The 19529-nt window shown below is 53.3% G+C and overlaps 9 protein-coding genes across 17 annotated transcripts; 5 read left to right on the top strand and 4 right to left on the bottom strand.

Moving 5' to 3' along the window:
- Window positions 1-27: 27 nt before the first annotated feature.
- On the top strand, window positions 28-6244 carry H257_06280 (hypothetical protein). The gene is made up of 3 exons (XM_009831457.1): window positions 28-3785; window positions 3847-4048; window positions 4148-6244. Exons 1-3 carry the CDS (start codon window positions 45-47, stop codon window positions 5431-5433), a joined length of 5229 nt encoding a protein of 1742 aa, XP_009829759.1. The 5' UTR covers window positions 28-44; the 3' UTR covers window positions 5434-6244.
- Window positions 5384-6243, bottom strand: H257_06281 (hypothetical protein). Its single transcript, XM_009831458.1, has one exon. It carries the CDS (start codon window positions 6227-6229, stop codon window positions 5525-5527), a length of 705 nt encoding a protein of 234 aa, XP_009829760.1. The 5' UTR covers window positions 6230-6243; the 3' UTR covers window positions 5384-5524.
- A 316-nt stretch (window positions 6245-6560) lies between the features above and the next one.
- On the bottom strand, window positions 6561-7330 carry H257_06279 (hypothetical protein; the record flags this gene model as incomplete). Its single annotated transcript, XM_009831456.1, has 1 exon — window positions 6561-7330. One exon carries the CDS (start codon window positions 7328-7330, stop codon window positions 6611-6613), a length of 720 nt encoding a protein of 239 aa, XP_009829758.1. The 3' UTR covers window positions 6561-6610.
- Window positions 7331-8456: 1126 nt separating this feature from the next.
- H257_06278 (hypothetical protein) lies at window positions 8457-9348 on the top strand. The gene has a single exon (XM_009831455.1). It carries the CDS (start codon window positions 8517-8519, stop codon window positions 9246-9248), a length of 732 nt encoding a protein of 243 aa, XP_009829757.1. The 5' UTR covers window positions 8457-8516; the 3' UTR covers window positions 9249-9348.
- Window positions 9349-9926: 578 nt separating this feature from the next.
- H257_06277 lies at window positions 9927-11893 on the top strand. 2 transcript variants are annotated; one of them, XM_009831453.1, is made up of 7 exons: window positions 9927-10221; window positions 10290-10490; window positions 10539-10690; window positions 10753-10849; window positions 10908-10982; window positions 11035-11088; window positions 11145-11893. In XM_009831453.1, exons 1-7 carry the CDS (start codon window positions 9937-9939, stop codon window positions 11202-11204), a joined length of 924 nt encoding a protein of 307 aa, XP_009829755.1. In that variant the 5' UTR covers window positions 9927-9936; the 3' UTR covers window positions 11205-11893. The 2 variants fall into 2 exon arrangements, with proteins under 2 accessions (XP_009829755.1, XP_009829756.1); XM_009831454.1 differs by having other exon boundaries at window positions 10753-10982.
- H257_06276 (hypothetical protein) lies at window positions 11227-13249 on the bottom strand. 6 transcript variants are annotated; one of them, XM_009831447.1, is made up of 7 exons: window positions 13106-13249; window positions 12924-12999; window positions 12773-12882; window positions 12433-12725; window positions 12093-12387; window positions 11894-12039; window positions 11227-11661 (listed from the first exon to the last, which is right to left on the bottom strand). In XM_009831447.1, the coding sequence occupies exons 1-7, from the start codon at window positions 13175-13177 to the stop codon at window positions 11259-11261; spliced, it is 1395 nt and encodes a 464-aa protein (XP_009829749.1). In that variant the 5' UTR covers window positions 13178-13249; the 3' UTR covers window positions 11227-11258. The 6 variants fall into 6 exon arrangements, with proteins under 6 accessions (XP_009829749.1, XP_009829754.1, XP_009829751.1 ...); XM_009831452.1 differs by having other exon boundaries at window positions 12773-12999; XM_009831449.1 differs by having other exon boundaries at window positions 12433-12882.
- Window positions 13250-13300: 51 nt separating this feature from the next.
- H257_06275 (hypothetical protein) lies at window positions 13301-14137 on the top strand. The gene has a single exon (XM_009831446.1). The coding sequence runs from the start codon at window positions 13329-13331 to the stop codon at window positions 13923-13925; it is 597 nt and encodes a 198-aa protein (XP_009829748.1). The 5' UTR covers window positions 13301-13328; the 3' UTR covers window positions 13926-14137.
- Window positions 14138-14313: 176 nt separating this feature from the next.
- On the top strand, window positions 14314-19132 carry H257_06274 (hypothetical protein; the record flags this gene model as incomplete). Of its 3 annotated transcripts, none has more annotated exons than XM_009831445.1 (16): window positions 14314-14842; window positions 14887-14960; window positions 15011-15173; window positions 15280-15383; window positions 15440-15557; window positions 15606-15801; window positions 15847-16058; window positions 16399-16510; window positions 16571-16610; window positions 16658-16738; window positions 16793-16845; window positions 16901-17148; window positions 17242-17348; window positions 17406-17527; window positions 17940-18039; window positions 18090-19132. In XM_009831445.1, 16 exons carry the CDS (start codon window positions 14314-14316, stop codon window positions 18099-18101), a joined length of 2271 nt encoding a protein of 756 aa, XP_009829747.1. In that variant the 3' UTR covers window positions 18102-19132. The 3 variants fall into 3 exon arrangements, with proteins under 3 accessions (XP_009829747.1, XP_009829745.1, XP_009829746.1); XM_009831443.1 differs by having other exon boundaries at window positions 18085-19132; XM_009831444.1 differs by having other exon boundaries at window positions 17940-19132.
- On the bottom strand, window positions 17893-19435 carry H257_06273 (hypothetical protein). Its single transcript, XM_009831442.1, has 5 exons — window positions 19378-19435; window positions 19230-19323; window positions 19122-19182; window positions 18991-19072; window positions 17893-18947 (listed from the first exon to the last, which is right to left on the bottom strand). The coding sequence occupies exons 1-5, from the start codon at window positions 19408-19410 to the stop codon at window positions 18804-18806; spliced, it is 414 nt and encodes a 137-aa protein (XP_009829744.1). The 5' UTR covers window positions 19411-19435; the 3' UTR covers window positions 17893-18803.
- Window positions 19436-19529: the final 94 nt, after the last annotated feature.

Genomic DNA, 19529 nt, shown 5'->3' with positions numbered 1-19529 from the left:
ACGATCCCAACCGTCGCACCAGAACCCATCAAACTCTCGACGAGATGGAGGTCGAGGAGGACTCGTACGAGGCGGCGCCACCAGCGCATGAAGACAATAACACGTCGAAACTCGATGCCAAGTTTGAGGCGGAGCAGGCGCTGCTTGCGGCCCTCAAGAAACCGCGCGACTTTCACAAGAAGGAAGCCAAGGCAGGCGTCATCAAGCAGCTCAACATCTCCGCGTCCGACATGCTGTCATATCGTCAGCGGCACGCCGCCACCACGGACGGGTCGCAGGACTCGGTGGCGGTCACGGAGGTGCGGGAGCTGCACCACCAAAAAGTCACGACCACCACAACCACCCACCAAACAAACAAAGTGGACAAGATCGCGGCCAACGCCAAGCGCCGACGGGACCGGCACACGGCCGCCCAATCGCAGTACCAACTGCGTCTCAAAGCCATCAGCGACCAGCTAGAGACGGACATCCTACGCATCAGCGACGCCATCAAGGAAGAGCTCGCAGGGGTTGCCGCCGCCACCGCCAACCACTTCGCCCTCCTCACCGATGAGCCGTGGCTCATCCAAGCGTCGCACGCGATGGTCGTGGACCAGTGGACCCATCTGAACGAGTTGTGGAGCGGGAGGACCTGCACCATCCGCCACTTTGGAGACGGACTCGAAGCCATCGAGCAGACGCGGTCAGCGCTGGCAGGGGCGGAATTGCAACTGCTCACAGAGACATGCGTGGCGGCGGCGTACGTGCTCCCGCCAGAAGTAGAGCGCGCCATCGAAGACGAAGCGCACGAGTTGAACGTGGTGCTGATCACGAACCGACGGAGCCACTGCCACCTCGTCAGCCGCATGCTCAAGGAAGACGTGCACAAGTTTGTCAACGTCCGGACGACGTGGGAGGACTGCGAGCGGCACTGGCGTGTTCTCAACCACGACCACGCGATCCACATGTTCAAGGCCACGCTCGAGTCCGATTTGTACACGCACCCGCCGAGATTGCATGCGATTCTGGAGAAACTTCGCGCAGATCAAGTGGCGGTGCACACGAACGAGCGGCTGGCGCTGCTTAGTCAACTGGATGGCCTTGTGACCGGAGGGTTGTCCACGGAGAAGGTCCAGCGCATGGTGTCGGCGCTGGCGGACATGTACAAGAAAGAAGAAGAGCGCAACGCAGCGTACTTTGACCAGCTATTCACGTGCCAGCGCGACATTGTGGCCGAGGCGGCGGCGATGAGGGAGTTGCTCCGTGCGACGTGTCACCGCGTGGGGGCGAAGGCCAAGGAAGGCGCGCTGGCGACCATCGCCACCCAGCTTACGACACTTCTGGCCGACAAGAACCTGGACGAATTCTTTCGGATTTCGGGCGGGCTACGCGCCGAATTGGCGGCCATCGAAGACCGACTGGCGTCGCCCGACATGATTTACCAGGAAAACGTGACAGCACTCGTCCCTCGAGTGGCCATGCTCGTGGCCGCGCTGCCAATGGAGGCGATTTTGGACGCCCAGGGCAAATCCTCCGAGCGCAAACTGATCCAAGCGACACTGGAGCGGCTGCGCAAGGCGCCCAAGAACGAGATCGTGCCGTTGCTCCCGACGTTGCTGGCACAAACTACGATCCTCGCGGGCATTCAAGGCATCGACGACACCCTTCGCCTCGAGCTGGACGACATTGGTCGGAAACTGGACTCGCTGATTCAAGACAACGAAGCGCAGTCGAGCGCCGCCGCGGCGGTCAAGAGCAAAGGCATCGGGCTGGATGCGTTCCAGATCGCCGACATGCAAGGGATCCGCAAGGCGCAGCGGCGACTCGGCACACTCGTGTACACGACGGACCTGCCGCCGCCGTTCCAGGCGCTGCTGCACGTGATTCTGAAGGCGTTGGAGGTGCAGACCCACGCCAACACGGTGGTGGACGCCATCGTCGCGCTCGAATGCAACAGCCTCATGGCCCAACGCGAGCGGGAAATGGACGCGCTCGTGGCGGTGGTCGGCTCGGGGCTGGAGGCGCACACGACGACCCTCCACGTCACATGTGACCGCATCGCGCGGTTCTTCTACCAGCTGGTCGCGTGCGTCGAGAACTACGAGGACAAGACCCGCGTCGTCAACTTGACGGTCATGGACCTGCTGGACACGCTCAAAGACACGCACGACGGCAACGTGGCGGCATGCGAGGCCGAGTTTGCAGTCAAACGGTCGGCGCTGCGGCATGCGCCGGACGAAGCGACGTTGGAGCGCGAGTTCACCGGGTGCCTCGGACTGCTTGAAGGGCTGGAGGACGAGTACCGAAAGTACAACAAGAAGGTGTCGCTGGCGTCGACCAACCACCCGATCGCCATCTCGAGGCAAAACAATGCGTTCCAGAACGAGCTGTGCGCGTTCTTTGGGCTCTTGTCGCCGTCGTTGGGCGTGTCCACGGCGATCAACGACCTGCTCAGTGCCGAACGGATCGAAGCTGCTATCGATTCCCCTCCACCGTCGACACCGACGTCTCCTCCTTCGACCACGTCACTGCATCATCATGACCCCTACGACACTGCCCACGATCCTCCCGCGACTTCAATGAAGGCGTCCCCGTCCACATCAACCGTAGCAGCGATGCCAACAGACGCCTCGCATGCTTCCGCCACAGCGCTCGATCACTCCCATTCTCGCCCCGATTCTAGGACCACTATAGTGCCCGGTGAGGGTGACGTCGACGTCGCTGCCTTTTGCAGTCAAAACGGCTGTCGATACAAAGAGTGCGAGTCCGTGACCAGCATTCTCGGGCGCATTCTTCAGCGAAAGATCCTCCTTCCTGGCGAAGAGCCCAGCGACGACGACACCCCGCCACAGGACGCCGAACCGCCGTCGCCCGATCCAACCCCCCATTCGGTGGAGCCTCCGCCCCCAACAACGACGAAACCAACCAAAGGCACCCCCCGTGGTGCATCTGCCGCCGTGTTGCAGGACCATTCCCCAGACGTCCCCTCTCCCGACGCCGCATCCCCCGTCGAGACCCCACCAGAACCTGTCGATGAGATTCACATCCCCCTCGAGTCGGTCATTGCCGTGTTGGACGTTCCCAAGTCGACGCTCCTCTCCATGTTGCTTCGCCTCCGCGATGCGACCATGACGCTGTTCGAGTCGCGGAGTGCCGCCCACTTGGACGAGGCCAACGCCGAAGCCACCGCCCGGTTGGACGCGTACACATTCCTTTTGGAGGAGTGTCTGCGGATGCACTGGCCACGCAAGGGCCGCACGGACGTCCAGATCTACCAGCCCCGCGCAGGGGAGCTCGTGAGCCACCGGCAGCGCCACGGCCGGCATGTAAAGAATGTGCTCAAGAAACTGGCGGTGCAGGAAGCCAGGTTTGTCCAACTTCACGACCAAGCACTCGGTTGTCTGCGGGGCCAGGAGAACGCCCAGCTGGGACTGCAGTCGCAACTGCTCATGCAAACAAGCTTGGCGGCGCTGCAGGGTCTCGAGAGTCGATCCAAGAAGGTTCACGTCGAGTTCAAAGCCGCGTGGGGGGACCTCTTGCGCGTCAAGATGGCCGTGTACCTCACAGACGAGCCCCTCGCACTGATCGCGACCTGTCGAGAGCTCGTGACGACATGTGCCCACCAGATCTTTCCCGATTTGGTCAGTTGCGACGTCATTTCCGGGTGCGACTACCACCCCGACGAAGTCAAACTGGTCCAAGTGCTCGTAACCGAGGCGGAAACGCAGATCCAGGCCGCCGTGGCTGCTCGAAAAGCCACGATAGACGCGCTTGAGGGCCAAGAAGGGCGCGTCGGCGCGTTGCTGGTGCGTTGCGGCCCATTTCTCGAGAAATTTCTGAATCTGTTTGACCTAATATGTAACACAGGCCACGTTCAAAACGAGGTACCACAGCTGCCTCCAAAACTTGTCCATGAAGGAAGGACTGGGACAAAAGTACGGCATGCCGCGACGAAATGCCCAGGAGCGGCTGAGAAGTGAGATGACTCGGTCCGACAACATGGCCAGCTCCATCGACGACCTCCTGCACGTGCTCACCCAAGCCGCCACCACCGCCACTGTTCCATCAGGTACTGTTTCCCCCCACTTATAGTCTTTATCTACCTCTGAACACTAGCCATGTACATTCTTTCGTTAATGATCATCTTTATTGTCATGCGGACCCAAAGGACCAAAGGGCCCAAGCAACGTCGCGCGACATGTGCGCAAAGTCGTGTTGGAACTCCGCCACTTGGTGTACTCTCGGGGATTGTACTTGGGGGTACTGACTAACAAGATGCAGCTGGCCCCCCAACCAGTCAAAGACGACATGGAAGCGTCTACCAAGTACGACGCGGACGCGCCAGTCGACGCCGCCAGCGCCGCCGTATCCAAATCTTTTCTTGACATCACCAAGCAATTCGAAGTACAATGCGTGGCCGACACCCGCGCGTTGTTTGCGGCTGAAGGGAAACCGCTGGACGACCACAGCATCCCAGACACTCTCCAAGCGTACTTGCACGAACAGCATGAAAAGTCGGTCGCGTACGTTCGGCATCAAGTGGCGGCGTATCGCGCTCAAGTCCACGCGTTCGAAGCGGCCCTCGCGACGGCGCCGCGCGTGGCGATGGAGGACATCGTCCGCCGGGCCAAATCCGCCGTGCAGAGCCGCGTGGGGGCGGTGGAAGCGGCGTTTCAGAAGCAGTTTCTAGCGTGGGAGGGGCTGAAAGACCAGCACCGGGCCAAGCTTACGCCGGACCTGTGCAGCCCCAACCAAGTGGCCGTCGTCGAGGGCTTGTGCGTCAAAGAAGCCACGAGGACGGCGGCCGTGCAGGAGGCGATTCGGGCGGTTCGGTGGCAGGTGCTGGTCGAGTACGTCGTCAACGCCCGCGGGTTTCACCGGCGCCTGGTGGCCGTGTTTCGCGCCATGATGTCCATCCTCGACACATGCACCATGACGGCGGACATTCAACCCCCAGCTGCATCGGGGGGCGCCGAGGGGTCCAACTCCCACGAAGACACCGAGCCTACCCACAAACGCAAGTCCCTGAAACGACTGCGCAAGGCGCTGCGAAAGCTCGAACAAGGCGATCCACTGGCGGTGGAACTCTCAGAAGATGAGCGAGACGCCCTCGATGAAGCCAACGAGACCCAGCGATTTCCCAAGCGCGCGTGGCCGGGACTGCCGGCGGTCCCCGCGTTCGACGTCGCAGCATCCATCAAACAAGACACGACGGACGGTGTGGTGCCCCCGGTAGACCCGGCGGACGTTGACACGGCGGTGTGCGTGGCGTACCTGACAGACGCGCATCGGGCGGCGGTGAAAAGCCGCAACGAAACGCATGCAGCGTACTGTGGCTGGCTAGACGAGACGATGGATGCGATGGGTCGCAAGTACACGACTTTGCTGCGCGAAGAGGAGCTGTGGTTCTTGAACTGGGGCAAACTGACCCAGTCCATGCGCCAAGACTCGTAGATACGTTAGTAGTTGTAGTGACGCAAAACAAATAAAACCTTAAGATATTACCCTAGCTACTTTGAACTACAACATGGTATGGCCCTTTTACTTAGTTAGTTGGGAGTTCAGCCACGTCGTCCAAGAGCACCGCAGCTTCATTCGTCCGGCACCAAGGCAACGTAAACGGCGCATTGTACCCCATGTACTCCCACGCTGGAAGGCCATGTTTGTTTCGCTTGATAGTGTACTTGCCTTCGAGTTCCAATGCGCCGACCACTTCGGACGCCACCACTTGGGCAATGTCCTTGGTGAGTTCACCAGAAAACACCTTCACGGCCAACACGCGCGAAGGGAGCTTCGCGATGCGCACCTTCGAATCCAGCGGAATGGGCGGCTCGTGACCTTCCTTGATGAACTTGGACGGAAGGATGAAACTCATGGTGTCGTCCGCGCGGTCAGCGGATAGCACGACAGGAGCGGTCATGGCAATGGGCTCCCCTCCGTCCGCCTCGGCATTCTCGGCTGACGCTAAGATAACCGGAGCGGTCATGGAAATGGCTTCTCCAGGGCCAGTTTCCCCCGAACGAGGCTTGTTTTGCGGCTCTGCGAACACGCCGATGTATCGCGCAAGGGCTCCAAACGCCGCTCGAGTGAATTCTGCCCTCGTCGTAGTAGTAGGAATGTCCTCAGACGACACGGACGCCGTGTACAGAGGGTCGTAGCGGCGGATTTCGATGTCTCCATTAGGGCCAATGCGTCCCAGACTCACAAAATGAGGCGTTTCCTCGCTGATCTTGCCAAACACTGCTCCCATCCTCGCAATCCTCCGGAAAATGGACAATGGCATTGGAAAGATTTCGTTTCGACACCGACGATTTTATGCGGGCTTACGAAAACCAAGCCACCAATATACGTATATATAAATATTGTACTCAAAATTCAGGCTTAAATATGCATACATATTGTAAATTTGAGCTCGTACAACCCATTTTCCAATCTTCAGTTGCCTTCCCAAGGCCAAAAGGTGATCGAATGACGAAGTTGGCGTAACTTAGTAGCTCAAGTGCCGGGACAAGTATTGTAGCTGCTGCCCTGGTGCATGTGCTCTTAACATCAAATGACTGGACACGAAGCATAACAGGTACATACATACCGGTGTGCAGTAACGTTACTGAGATCACAACTGCGGGCAGGACTATTCGTCTGCGCTTGAGCTCGAGGAAGTCAAAATCACGTCATCCAGAAGGACAGCCACCTCGTTCGTCTTGAACCAAGGAAGGGTGTACGGAGCGTTGTACCCCATGTACTCCCACGCCGGACGTCCATGCTCATTTCGCTTGATTTTGAATTTGCCTTCGAGTTCCAACACACCAATCACTTCCGAGGCCACGGCTTCGGCAGTGGACTTGGTGAGCTCGCCCGAGAACTTCTTCACCGCCATAAGACGAGACTCGAGTTTCTTGACGTGCACCTTGGGATCCAATGGAGTTGGAGGGACTTGATTTTCGAACTTTGATGGCAGGATGAAACTCATCGACATGTCCACGCTGTCATTCGACGTCGACATCACCACCGGCACTGTCATGGCAATCTGCTCACCACCTTCCGCCTCTGCATTCTCGGCCGTGGTCACGACTACAGGGGCGGTCATGGGGATGGTCTCCCCAGGGTCGCTTTCCCCCGAGTGAGGCCTGTTCTCTGGTGCACTGAACACGCCAAAATAGCGTGCAAGGGCCCCAAACGCCATTCGAGCAAACTGAACGTTCGTGGTGACCCCAGGAATATCTTTGGAAGACACCGACGCTACGTACACCGGATCGTAGCGACGGATCTCAATATTGTCATTTGGCCCAACGCACCCGAGCTTCTCGTACTTCGGGGTTTCTTCATGGATTCGACCGAACACGGTGCCCATGGCTCGCGCAAAGCAATTTTCAAACTATCGAATACGGACGCCGCGGCGACTTCCAACTGCCTCAACATTGGACCCCGATATGTGGACTATTGAATTCGAAAATAAAAAGCATAATGGTACTTAGTTTCATTGGCTTTATACATATATATTTAAATAACATAGTTTTCGATGCATACAACATTGGTTTGAGGCATCTTACAGCTAACGGTGGAACGTGTAACTGCAACTTTGCGAATTGACAATAGGGAATGATCGATACAATGAGATAGATGCCGGGTGTCAATGGAGCTTCGTCGGGTCGACGAAGTGCTGTGATTCTACCGGTAGATGGCTGAGCTTATAATTTCAGCATCTGTGGTACACTTTATGTCATGGAAGAAGAGGTAAGAGGTGGCGCGGCATAGTTAATCGATGGGAAAGTCAACAATGAAGTCGGCAACACGACACGTCGGACGGCAATTCTAGTGTGCTCAATCGAATGAGCAGCAGACAATCGATCGACCAATCAAAACCCAGATCACGAATTAGTGTGTGACTTAAATTAGTGTGACGATTTTTATATCCAAAAGGCAGTATCGATGGATTTGGCGAATCAACACAAAAGTCCAAATTTTGGGTAAAAGATCAATAAATGAATCTTGGAGTGTGCGAGTTCTTGGAGTGCATGTGAATTTTGGACACAAATCTCTCACTCATTCTACACATTCTATTACTAGTGTTACTTGAATAAAATTATACACAGTATCATACAGTTCACAAGGCTGAATTTAACAAACTTAAATTAATCGACATGAAATATTATTCTGTCATTCGATCAGTTATTCTTCCCATACAACCTACCCCTTGAAATAACCTTGATTTTTGTATGCTGGCGACGCGGGTCGTTACAATGCCAGCTTTTATGGTATTTCGTTCCGCCAATCATATGTCATAGAAATGCCACGACGCTGTTTTGATTGGCTGTAATGGTCAGAAAGAAGCCCCACCTTACCCGATGTTTAGGTTTCCCATATATTGTCGCCCCTTGAGAAATATATGAGATTCAGTATGGCAAAGCCTTGAGGTTGAATTTGAGGTGGAGGGAAGGGTTTCGACTCCGATTTTGAATTTAACTTTGGACTTTGTATGTGGAGTTGCGGAAGGGTGGATCACTTTTCAAATCCAAAGCAAGGCGACAGACTTGACGATGGGGCGCGGACCGGCAAAAGCGAAGAAAGAAACGACCTCCAGCAAGCGTGGTGCTGCCAGTGCCGCTGCCGCCGGCAAGCAGACCCGCAAGCCGCGCAAGAAGAAGGACCCAAATGCGCCCAAGCGTGCGTTGACTCCGTTCATGTTTTTCGGCAAGGAATGCCGGGAGATTCTCAAAGTTGAAATGCCCAAGTTGGGCTTCTTGGAAGTGTCGTCGGAAATCGGCCGTCGCTGGGCACAAATCGATGAGCAAGGCAAGAAGAAGTACGAGAAGCTGTCGCAATCGGACAAGGACCGATACCTGGACGAGAAAGAACAGTACATCCCGGACCCAGAGTACGAAAACTCTGGCAAAGGCAAAGGTGCGCGTGGCAAAACCAAGGACCCGAATGCCCCCAAGAGGCCACTGTCCGCGTACTTTTTCTTTTGCCAGGAAATTCGCCCGGCGATTCGTGAAAAGAACCCAACCAAATCCATCACAGAAATCGCCCCGCTGTTGTCGGAACAATGGCGAGCGGTCCCCGAAAAGAAGCGCGCAAAGTACCACACTCTCGCTGCGGAGGCAAAAGCCAAATACCAAGTAGCGTTGGCGACGTACAAGAACGGTGGTGTTGCTGTCGACGACGACGAGGGGGCGGAGGATGGCGACGAAGACGAAGTAGAAGACGAAGAAGTAGACGAAGAAGTTCACGACGACGACGATGAAGAAGGGGACGACGACGAAGAGTAGACAATTATTCTATTTGGGTGTTGTAGCTGAAGCATCGACATGATTTAATGCCTTTTTTGTCAAATGTCTCCTTTAACAACCCCATGATGTGGACCTTGATTGAATTTCCAACTTGAAGTTGGAGGTTGAAGTTTTCTTACTGGTCAAATCCGACCAATGGCATGTATGGAATGGTTCGTACAGATCAACCTACCGATGGCCACGACGATCAAGCGCAAATATGTCATGGCTATCCATCACGGAGATGCCTACATATATGGATGGTCATTATGGCATCAACTCCATCCGCGTCTGAATGCAATACAGTATCTTGTCGACTATAACTTTGTCTTTCCTACCTCAGTCTTGGAAAAGAACAATACTAGACCTTGGTTTGCCACTCGTGCGAGCGTCTTGTGCTCGTGTGCAGCCCAAGGACTTGCATGCTGCTAGACACTCGACATACATACTAGTATATGATTAGATCTCTGCCTGTAGCCAGCTTTACCTGACCGTTGTACGCCGCCACTTGGTGTAGTGCAAAACAGACCGTTTTCAGTACAGGGCTTAAAGTAAGCACATGCATTCGAGGAACTGCACACACATACGAACTAGTACAGTAGTGCGCTTGGGGAGACGTCGTTTTGCGATTGACGTAAAGTGACCGTGGTGGGGGTTACACATGTGAAACTGTACGTAGCATTTGGCAATGAGTAGTCGCTGGGCGAGTGAAAATGAAGAGCCCACCCTCGACGACCTCGTGTCGTATGCTAACAACGAAGCGTACGCGTTAAACTTGATTGACGAGCCCATTCCGACGTCCAAATACACTCTGCGAACGCCACAGAAGGCTCGAGCGGGCGATATTCCCCCGCCGCCAAGCTCCGTCCGTCCGCCGAATGCAAGGCGGCTTTCAACTCGGTCCATCTTGAACCTTCAGTCGGACATGCTTGGAGGCGATGATGGCGCGATGAGTGAAACTGCGTCGACAGAGGTGAGATCTCACAACTTTCATGGGGGGGGGGTGTGGGGATGGGTTTTCATGTACTTCCTACAACACAGGGCGACACGGAGATGTGTACAAGTCCGTTCGATTTGAACGTGCTCGAGCAATTGACATTGACGAATCTCCGTGGATCGTTTAGCAGTTCTAATCAATCCCCGTTGCCAACGTCGTCGTCGTCCCAGGCATTTCACATGAAATCCATTTTAAACCAAGTCCTTCCAGATGAACGCGACGACGAAGACGACGCCAACAACCAGGTACACAAAGAAATGCTCGTTGTACTGAGTAAGCGAGATTCCCCCCAGGAGTCGTCCACCCGTCGTCCGTGTATGTCTGCTTGGTCCGAAAGTGTGACCCCCTACAATCGAACGCACGAAGATCAACGCATGAAACTGCGCTTGACACGCATGCGAGCCCAAATGCAATTGACCATCAGCCGTCTGCAGCGACAGAATGAGTGGGCAAATTCCGTCAACCTACCCCCCCACCCCCCAACACCTTGGGCTCATTGGTTCATAGGGACTTGCGGGCTGCGCTAGCCCTGTCGAAAGCAACGAGTGCGAAGCGGGAGAAGCAGCTCGCCGCAGACCACGCGTTCAAGTTGTCGTCCAAGGAGGTTTCAAAGCAAAACACAACAACATACATGTGTATTGTAACAGCCCTCGAAACTGTAGCGCCAAATCAGTCACTTGAAAAAGCAACTGGCCGACGCCACCGCCACGGTGAAAAGTGCTCAAACCCACTTTGACGTACAGCCCTCTCCAATTTGGTCGGTAGGTTCTCACAGCTGCTTGTTGGTAGATGGAGCTATCGTCCCTCTCAACCCAAGTGGCCGACCTCAAGTTTGAAAACAAGGTACCACGTGGAATGTATCATGTTGGACACGTGGCATAATGCTGCTGCTGCTGTAGCTGATGCAAACTGCCTACGAAAACGGACGGTCGACGTGGCGCGCCACCAACCACACTTGACTAGTGCTATGTACTACACTAGTATTCCCAAATCCAACGACTAGTTAGTATATTTTATGCGCTGTTGCTAAACTTGACTCGGATGTCGTCTTCGCCCATGAACCCTGCACTAACTCCGGATGTGTTGCCACCAAACAACCGTCGCTCCCACGTGTTGATGTCAAAGTAAATGAACTGCGCCACGCCGCTGCCTTCGTTTGGCTGCCGCTTGAACCAGAGCTTGAGCTCGACGTGGTAGCGCCACTCGCGGATGTACAGCTCCTGCGCCGCATAGGCTTGGACCACGTCCTTGGGCATGGCGTAAAAGACAAAGAAGAGCGTTTCTAGCTGGAACTTGCTCAAGTGCGTCGTCTTGAGCACGGGCGGCTGGTTGTAGTAGCACGCGGGCAGGTTGAACTGCGGCTCCTTTGTGCTCGGGCCGTCTGCCCACGGCGACGCAAACGTCTGATGCAGCGATCTACAGCCACACAAGTTCATTCGTCGGTGGACATTGTATATATTGTCGATATTTGATACAAACAGGAGGATCGATCACGACAAATGTGATGTACAGTACACTAGCATCGGCAGAAGAATCGAGCCCATCGGATTCCAGAAAACACGAATTAGTGTGTGAGAATGAAATTAGTGTGAATACAAGCGTCAAAGTAAAAGGACAATCATATACAAGAAGCAGCAAAGCAACGCACTCGGACGAGTTTAGGTTCATCCCGAGCGATGTCAAGTCGTAGCCGTGCACGAGCGTCCGCTCCGAGTCGTTGGGTCGCATGAACTGCAGCATGCCAATCAAGCCAAACTTGGGGTGTTCGTCTTGTCTGTCAGACGCGCCGTTGCCCTAGCCACGTACGGTGTCACATACAACAACCCGACGACGTCACACGCACGCACCTGTTTGGCCTCCGAGAGCGTGGGAAACGAGTTCAAGTTGTTGGCTTGAAAATTGCCTTGGGAGAAGTTGGTCAGGCTGCCCCCAGAAGACCGAGACCCGATCGACGCATTGTTGTTGGTGGTCGTGGGCTGGTGGCGCTGCAGCATGGCGTCGTTGGTCGTGGACATGGCCTTCTCGTTGCTGGTCAAGGGCTGCGACCCAAACGCCGACAAGGCGGGAAAGTCCTCCTTTTGAATCACAAATTCCGAGTTTTGGCGGTACGAGGCGCCCGTGTCGACGTCCAGCGATAGCGAGCTACACACCATGTCACCAAGTTTGGTCACGTCGGCGTGGCACTACCGAGACGTGAGCGCGGGGAACTCGGACATGTCGGGGCCTTTGTCCGAAAAGATCTGGCGCGGTGCTTTCGGCGCGGTAGGGATGGCTTCCGTGCTCAATGTACGCGCCATGTAGTTCATCTCGTGCGCAGGAAGTGCACTGGTCGGCGCAGCCGGTGTCGGCCGAAGGACGTTGATGTTGCTCGCGGTGTTGCTAGTTGCCATGCCCATCCCCATGCCAACACCACCTCCCATGCCCATGCTTGACATGCCAATGCTTCCCATCCCCAACCCCGTCGTGGTCGCCGCAAGAAACTAAATTTTGTCAAGTCGGTCGACGATGGTGTTTCGTCGGGCCGTACCGAATTCATGCTGGACTGCGAACTACTGCCTGAACTTCCAAAGCTTCCAAACGCACCAGGTGGCATCGAAGGCATGGTCAATCCTGCTCCGGGCGAAAGACCGTCGTTGCCTACGGCCTCGAAGTCATGATGGATGCACTAGGGTGCCAACCTGCTAGACCCGATTGCGCTGCCTTGAAGAACCCTTCCTGTCGATTGTAGTAGTACTGACTCGCATCAAAGTCCTCCTACGAATGAGTATCCTCATTACAATCGCATCACAAGTGGATTATCCATGGCAAGATTGAACAGAGCTTGACTTCCTGTACGTCGTCCAGTGGAGGGACGTCGTACCTGGTCTTCTGCTGTCTGAATGTTGTCCTTGAAGTATGCTAACTTGTCCTTGGATGGATCGAGGACACTCATGGCTACTGGCCGTCGGGTCCCTTGCGCCGCGAGGAATTGTTCGTTTTGCGAAGCAAACACCACACATAGGCTGTTCGGATAATCCTCTATGACAAATTTGAATGATCAGGGTCACATCCGGATAACGAACATTGGATTGATTCATGCATGAATGCTGCATCGACTCTGCTCGTTTAGCACCACGCGCAAGATGGAAGAAACCCTGAAGGACCTGTGGGCTGCATCCTATGATGGCTGGATCAATGTCCCTGGAGTGGATGGTGTTCTGTATTCCCGACCATTGCTGGATGGAGAAAGTCAAGATGCTGATCGCCATCCGGCATACCCCCCCTCGGTCCTGCACTCGCATCTGTTTGCGTTTGGCGCGTGGAACCCCATGGGCGAGCTTTGCTCTCGAGAACACAACAATGCGGCGCATGACAAACTGAAGGCGCGGATGAAGTCGGTGGTGTTTCCGGATACCTGCTGGGTTCGACACTCGTTTGGATTCTCCAAGGAATGGCGTGAGCCTGGGTTTGTGATTGCTTGTCCGCCCCAGGAAGCGTACAACACCCGACAAACTGTACTGGATCTCGCATCCGAGTTCAAGCAAGGTGCGATCTATGAATACGAGCCAAGGGCTGACAACCCTTCGGTGCTGCTTCGCAAAACCGCACATTGCCTCATGACGTCGACTGTGGATGCCGATGTGTTGGTCGTTCGCTCGGATCGTCCTCCCATCGGCAATGCAGAGCCCTTTGGAATGTAAACAGATGTGTGCCTTGCGTCCCCTTAAATGATTCGAATTCATGGGCGGTGTCGACGTGCAACTTCCAGGTGGATACTGTATCGTCGTTTTGCTTTATACTTCGATCGGTCCGTTCTCCAAGTCCAATGTCGGCTGAGTGCGCTAATAATGGAGCAGCACTTGACGGACGATAACTCAACCAACTGAAAGGCATCAGCCTGAGATACTTCGATGTGTTGAAATGAAGGCTGGTGTGATGTTCTTGTCCATCCCAGCGATGTCCAGCGTGACGACGCCGCATGTTGTCGAACCACTGTCATCCGGATATGTGCATCCTTATCCGGATATTGCTTTCCCGCGAAAGGAAACGCGATTTGAAAAAGGCGCACAAGGACAGCATCCGACGAAGATGAGCCTGCTCCGAATGCGCCCAAAGGCATTCCCAAGCGACAGGAACAAGCAGTTTGTGTCGCCGAATGGAGCACCACCATCATCATCCAGTCGGCGCTCGGACAACTACACGTCGGGCGACATGGTGATCAAGAACTTGCCCTTTCTATCGTTCTTGAATCCGCTGCGGGACCTGGAATGCTTGTTCAAACCATTCAAGTCACCATGTGAAAGCTTGAGGACGCAGGAAAGCGTGCGGTTGCTGAGCGTCAAGACGCTTGGGTCTCGACGACGATGGGGAAACGTTCCAACGTCCATGACCCAAGTTCAGCCTGCGGTGGACGTTGTCATGGACTATGTTCCCGAAGTCGTACCCCAAGAAGACAAAGTGGAAGAAAAGAAGAAGGACGACGAACCCGTTGCCGAGCCGCTCGTCTTATGGAGCGGAGTGGTTGATGGCAAGGATGTTGAGGTGGTTGTCCCCGAGGTGATCGGCAAGTTCCTACGTCCCCATCAGCGGGAGGGCGTCCAGTTTGTGTTTGACTGCGGTATGGGTCAACACCAAAACATCATATGCTTATGTCGTTCGTAGTCAGTGGAAACCGTGGGTTTGCAGGAAACGGGTGCATCTTGGCCGACGACATGGGGCTTGGGAAGACTCTGCAGGTGACATCGTATGCATGTACGTATGTAATCAATGGTGAATTCTTGTGTAGAGCATTGCCATCATGTACACGTTGCTCTGCACGAGCATGGAACACCCGGACAAGCCGACTTTGAATCGCGCGGTCGTGGTGTGCCCCACGTCGTTGGTCAAGAATTGGGACGACGAAATCATCAAGTGGCTCAAAGGCAAAGTCAAGACCATCGCCCTGTTTGGTACTGCCTGCGTGTTTATGCAACCTACTACCATCACTCCTGATACTACCATCACTCCTGATACTACAGTAGTAGTTAGTCATCGTTATTTTTGATATGGTTGTAGAGTCTGGCCGAGAAAACGTCGTGAGCGGCATCATGAGCTTTATCAACGGCAGCAAGCGGACCAACAACAGCACGGCGCCGAAAGTGCTCATCATTTCGTACGAGGTAGATGACGTCATCGGAAAAGACATTGGAGTTCATGGACATGATGGGACTCCTAGACTTTTCGCATGCATGCCGCCAAGTTCGTCAACGAACCCCAGGCGTGTGAGTTGTTGATTTGCGACGAAGCGCATCGGTTAAAGAACGCCCAGTCTCAAATCAACCAAGCCCTCGCAGGTATGTTCTGGACGACACCGCACGAGGTCTGATGCGTCCAACGTGCAGCCCTGCCGTGCAAGCGGCGGATTTTGCTCTCGGGCACCCCCATGCAAAACGACTTGGAGGAATTTTATGCCATGGTGGATTTTACAAACCCCAATATCTTGGGGGACACGCGGGAGTTCCGGCGGCGGTACTTGGGTCCGATTCTGGTCGGCCGAGAGCCCGACTGTTCCGATCATGACAGAAAACACGCCCAGAGGTAGGTGTTACTATGGGTTTTCTTTCGTTCATTGGTTTCATGTAGATGCTCGGGTGAGATGTGTGAAGTTGTCAACCAGTTCATCTTGCGGCGAACGAACGCCTTGAATGCCAAGTTCTTGCCGCCCAAGTTGACGCAAGTAGTCTGTTGCAACTTGTCGTACATCCAGCAGCAGATTTATTCGCATTTTTTGCACTCCAACGCGTATCGAAACATGATGAAGAAGAACAGCACGCATGTCCTGTCGTCGATTACTGGTATTATTGTCTTGCTCCTTTGGCTGACTTTTGGGCTAATACTGTGCCAAATCTATCGATGATCGATTGTTTCTCCTGACTTTTGTATGGAAACACAGTATCACACGAATTATTCAGTCACACACTAATTCAATGTTGAATTGGTCGAATGGATCATTTGATTGGCTACTTGATTCGTGTCGTGGGTTTTGATTGGTCGTATATCGATTGTGTGCCGATATTTGGTGCTGCTCATTCGATTGAGCACCCAAACACTCCAATATTTCGAATATATCGACTTGATAATATTAGTTGATGTATGGACAAAATCCATTTCCATTCAACCGTCTCTTATCTGTAGCCCTCAAGAAGTTGTGCAACCATCCGAGCTTGATCTTTGAGCAGTCAGCCAACGGGCAAACTAAAATCGCTGCTGGCTTTGAAGATTGCATGGCGTACCTTCCTGAACAAGGGTATATATATTTCAACTAGACTATGTCGTTGTTTTTTGCTGTTTACACAACCTTCTGTAGACATCGCCAACGCTCGTGTCATCCTGAATGGTCGGGCAAGGTAAAATAAATAAATATCTGTATATATATATCTTGTATTATTCGTAGTTTCAAGTATTGGACCGGCTCATGCAAGTGATGCGGCGAAAGACAGACGACCGAATTGTGATCGTGTCCAATTACACTCAGGTACGCTTGATATATACTGCAGTTTACCTCAAAAATTTCTAACTATTGTAGTAGACTCTTGATGTCGTGTCAGCCCTGTGTCGGGAGCGCAATTTCCCCGCTGTTCGGTATCCGTCAAACATATATCTGCCATTGAAGTATCACTACAATGCCATGGAATAGCTTGGACGGGTCAACGTCTGCCAAGAAGCGGAAGAATCTCGTGGACGTCTTCAACGACCCCAAGTCGAATTCGTTTGCGTTTCTGCTGTCGAGTAAAGCCGGCGGGTGCGGCATCAACTTGATCGGCGCCAACCGGCTGGTTCTGTTCGATCCCGACTGGAACCCCGCCACGGACAAACAGGCGGCGGCGCGCATTTGGCGAGAAGGGCAGAAGAAGCAGTGCTTTATCTACCGATTCGTTGCGACAGGTGCTGCTTAATACGTACCTACCAAAGATGATTTAGAATCAACATTCACTGCATAGAAATGTGGTTGCATTGGTTAACGTTTATGTGTGGTAGGTACCCTCGAGGAAAAGATATTCCAGCGCCAGTTGTCCAAAGAAGGGCTGCAAAGTATCGTGGACGACAAGGAAGAAGTGAACTCGCTCTCCACCAAGGATTTAAAGGTGAATATCGTTAATTTAGCCATGTATTTGTGGCTAAAACAGGGACCTCTACTGTAGAGACTGTTTGTGTTTATGGAGGGCACGCCGTCGGACACGCACGATCAGTTGAAGTGCCTTCGCTGCAACATTTCAAACGAAAGCTGCGACGATCATTCTATGGTGGTGCAGCCCCAACTTGGGTATATATATATATATATATATATTTGGGCAATTGTATCGCATATGCGTATATATTTATGCAGTGGATCTCGTCTTAATATATATATATATATATATATTTATTTCAACGAAAGCTACGACGATCATTCTATGGTGGTGCAGCCCCATATATATATATATTTGTGCAATTGTATCGCATATGTGTATATATTTATGCAGTGGATCTCGTCTTAATATATATATATATTAAACGAAAGCTGCGACGATCATTCTATGGTGGTGCATGCAGCCCCAACTTGGGTATATATATATATTTGTGCAATTGTATCGCATATGTGTATAAATTTGTGCAGTGGATCTCGTCTTAATATATATATATATATATATATATATATTTATTTATTTATTGCGTTGTCTAAGGTGATTCTGTAGCATGCCTGCGGAAGAAGACTTGAACAACTGGAGCCATCATTACTCGTACGCTACAGTGGACGATGAAATCATGCAAGAAGCACAAGCCAACCAGTCGTTGGTACTCAGTATCTGGTCACCACATGCCGAAACATGACATGCGTAGGTCAGTTTTGTGTTTAGCTGCCGTGTGGATTGGGAGCTGTTCCAAGTCCGAGCGGAAAAGGAGCGCCAGGACCAACTTGCCGTCGACCAAGAGAATTTGCTAAAAGCCGCCACACGTCGCAATGCCGACAACGACGAAGAGGAGGAGGACGAGAGTGGTGTGTCTGACGAGGAAGAGGAGGTTGAACTGCCGCGTGTTCGTCCGTCCAAGCGCCGTCCAACGCCCCCAGCCCCAAGCGGACGAATCAAACGATCGCCCCACAAGGCGTTGGACAGCTCAGACGACGAAGTTGAAGAGTCTGAGAGTGACCACGACGCGTACTTGTATGAAAAGCCGACTCTGAAGCGACCAAAAGTGTCCGACTTGAGCGACGTCGAGTTCCAAGCGGCCCCGCGCCGCCAGCATCAGCAACCATCTACCCACATGGATGTGTTGTCTGGCACTGACGACGATGACGCCCATCAAGAAGAGCCAAGCATGGAAGCGGCGGCGGCGAGCATTTTGGAGTTGCAGTCCATGCTTGGACAAGAATGTTACGCTGACGACGATGAAGAAGAGACCAAGGAAGAAGTGATCTGGGCGTGCAACCGTTGCACCATGCACAATCCACTGGAGGCCGACTCGTGCGAAGGGTGCGGCATGCCCCAGCCCCGAAAAGCCAAGAAGTTGCTGTCCACGTCTATTTACGTTGACTAGAAATCGAATGATTGATTGAATCGTTAACGCGCTTCCTGGGTCTGATTGTGCTGCAAGACCAGACTGGTGACCTGCCTGTCGAACTTTGCAGACGCGATGCGCTCGCCGAGGACGGCAAATGGATTCGACATGGCGTTCACGTACAAGTTGTGCATGACGGAGAAAAACTAGGTGATAATGAAGAAGCCATCAGTCGCATGAGGAATGTACCGCTCGCATGTCGGACTCCTTCATGGGGGTGTCTTGTACAATCGCTAGCAGCTTCACCAACGTGTTTGTCACGTAGCCGTACCTGCAACAACGAAACGACGTGAACATCGCAGATATGTCAACGCACGTACACTCGGAAATCTTCGACAGGTCCCAAGAAACCCAAGTACATGTCGTCTTTGGACTGCTTGACTACACGCACAATCAAGCGATGCATGTAGATAGATGGTGGCGTCTACCTCGTTCCTCGACAATGTCCAACGCGATGTGAGCGACGTAATGAAAGGACAGGTCGTCGTCTTCGGCATACGCGCGTACAAACAAAGGGTTGTTCTACATACACATGCATCATCAACACCTAGCACATGCACCAACGATACAACGGACATTCGCTCCTACGATTGCCACGCATGCAATCATCCGTTGCTTCTTCGATGTGTCAAATATGTGTCAAGACCTCTGGATTTAGTAGGCTAGCAAATTTTAATACTACTACTAGTACTCTGACCCCTCTATCTGTGATGAGAGTGACACTACTA

This window comes from Aphanomyces astaci (genome assembly GCF_000520075.1).
Source record: "Aphanomyces astaci strain APO3 unplaced genomic scaffold supercont1.12, whole genome shotgun sequence".
Taxonomy (NCBI): Eukaryota; Oomycota; class Saprolegniomycetes; order Saprolegniales; family Verrucalvaceae; genus Aphanomyces; species Aphanomyces astaci.
Note: the sequence above shows the minus strand (reverse complement) of the source record. Positions and strands in the feature narration are given on the sequence as shown.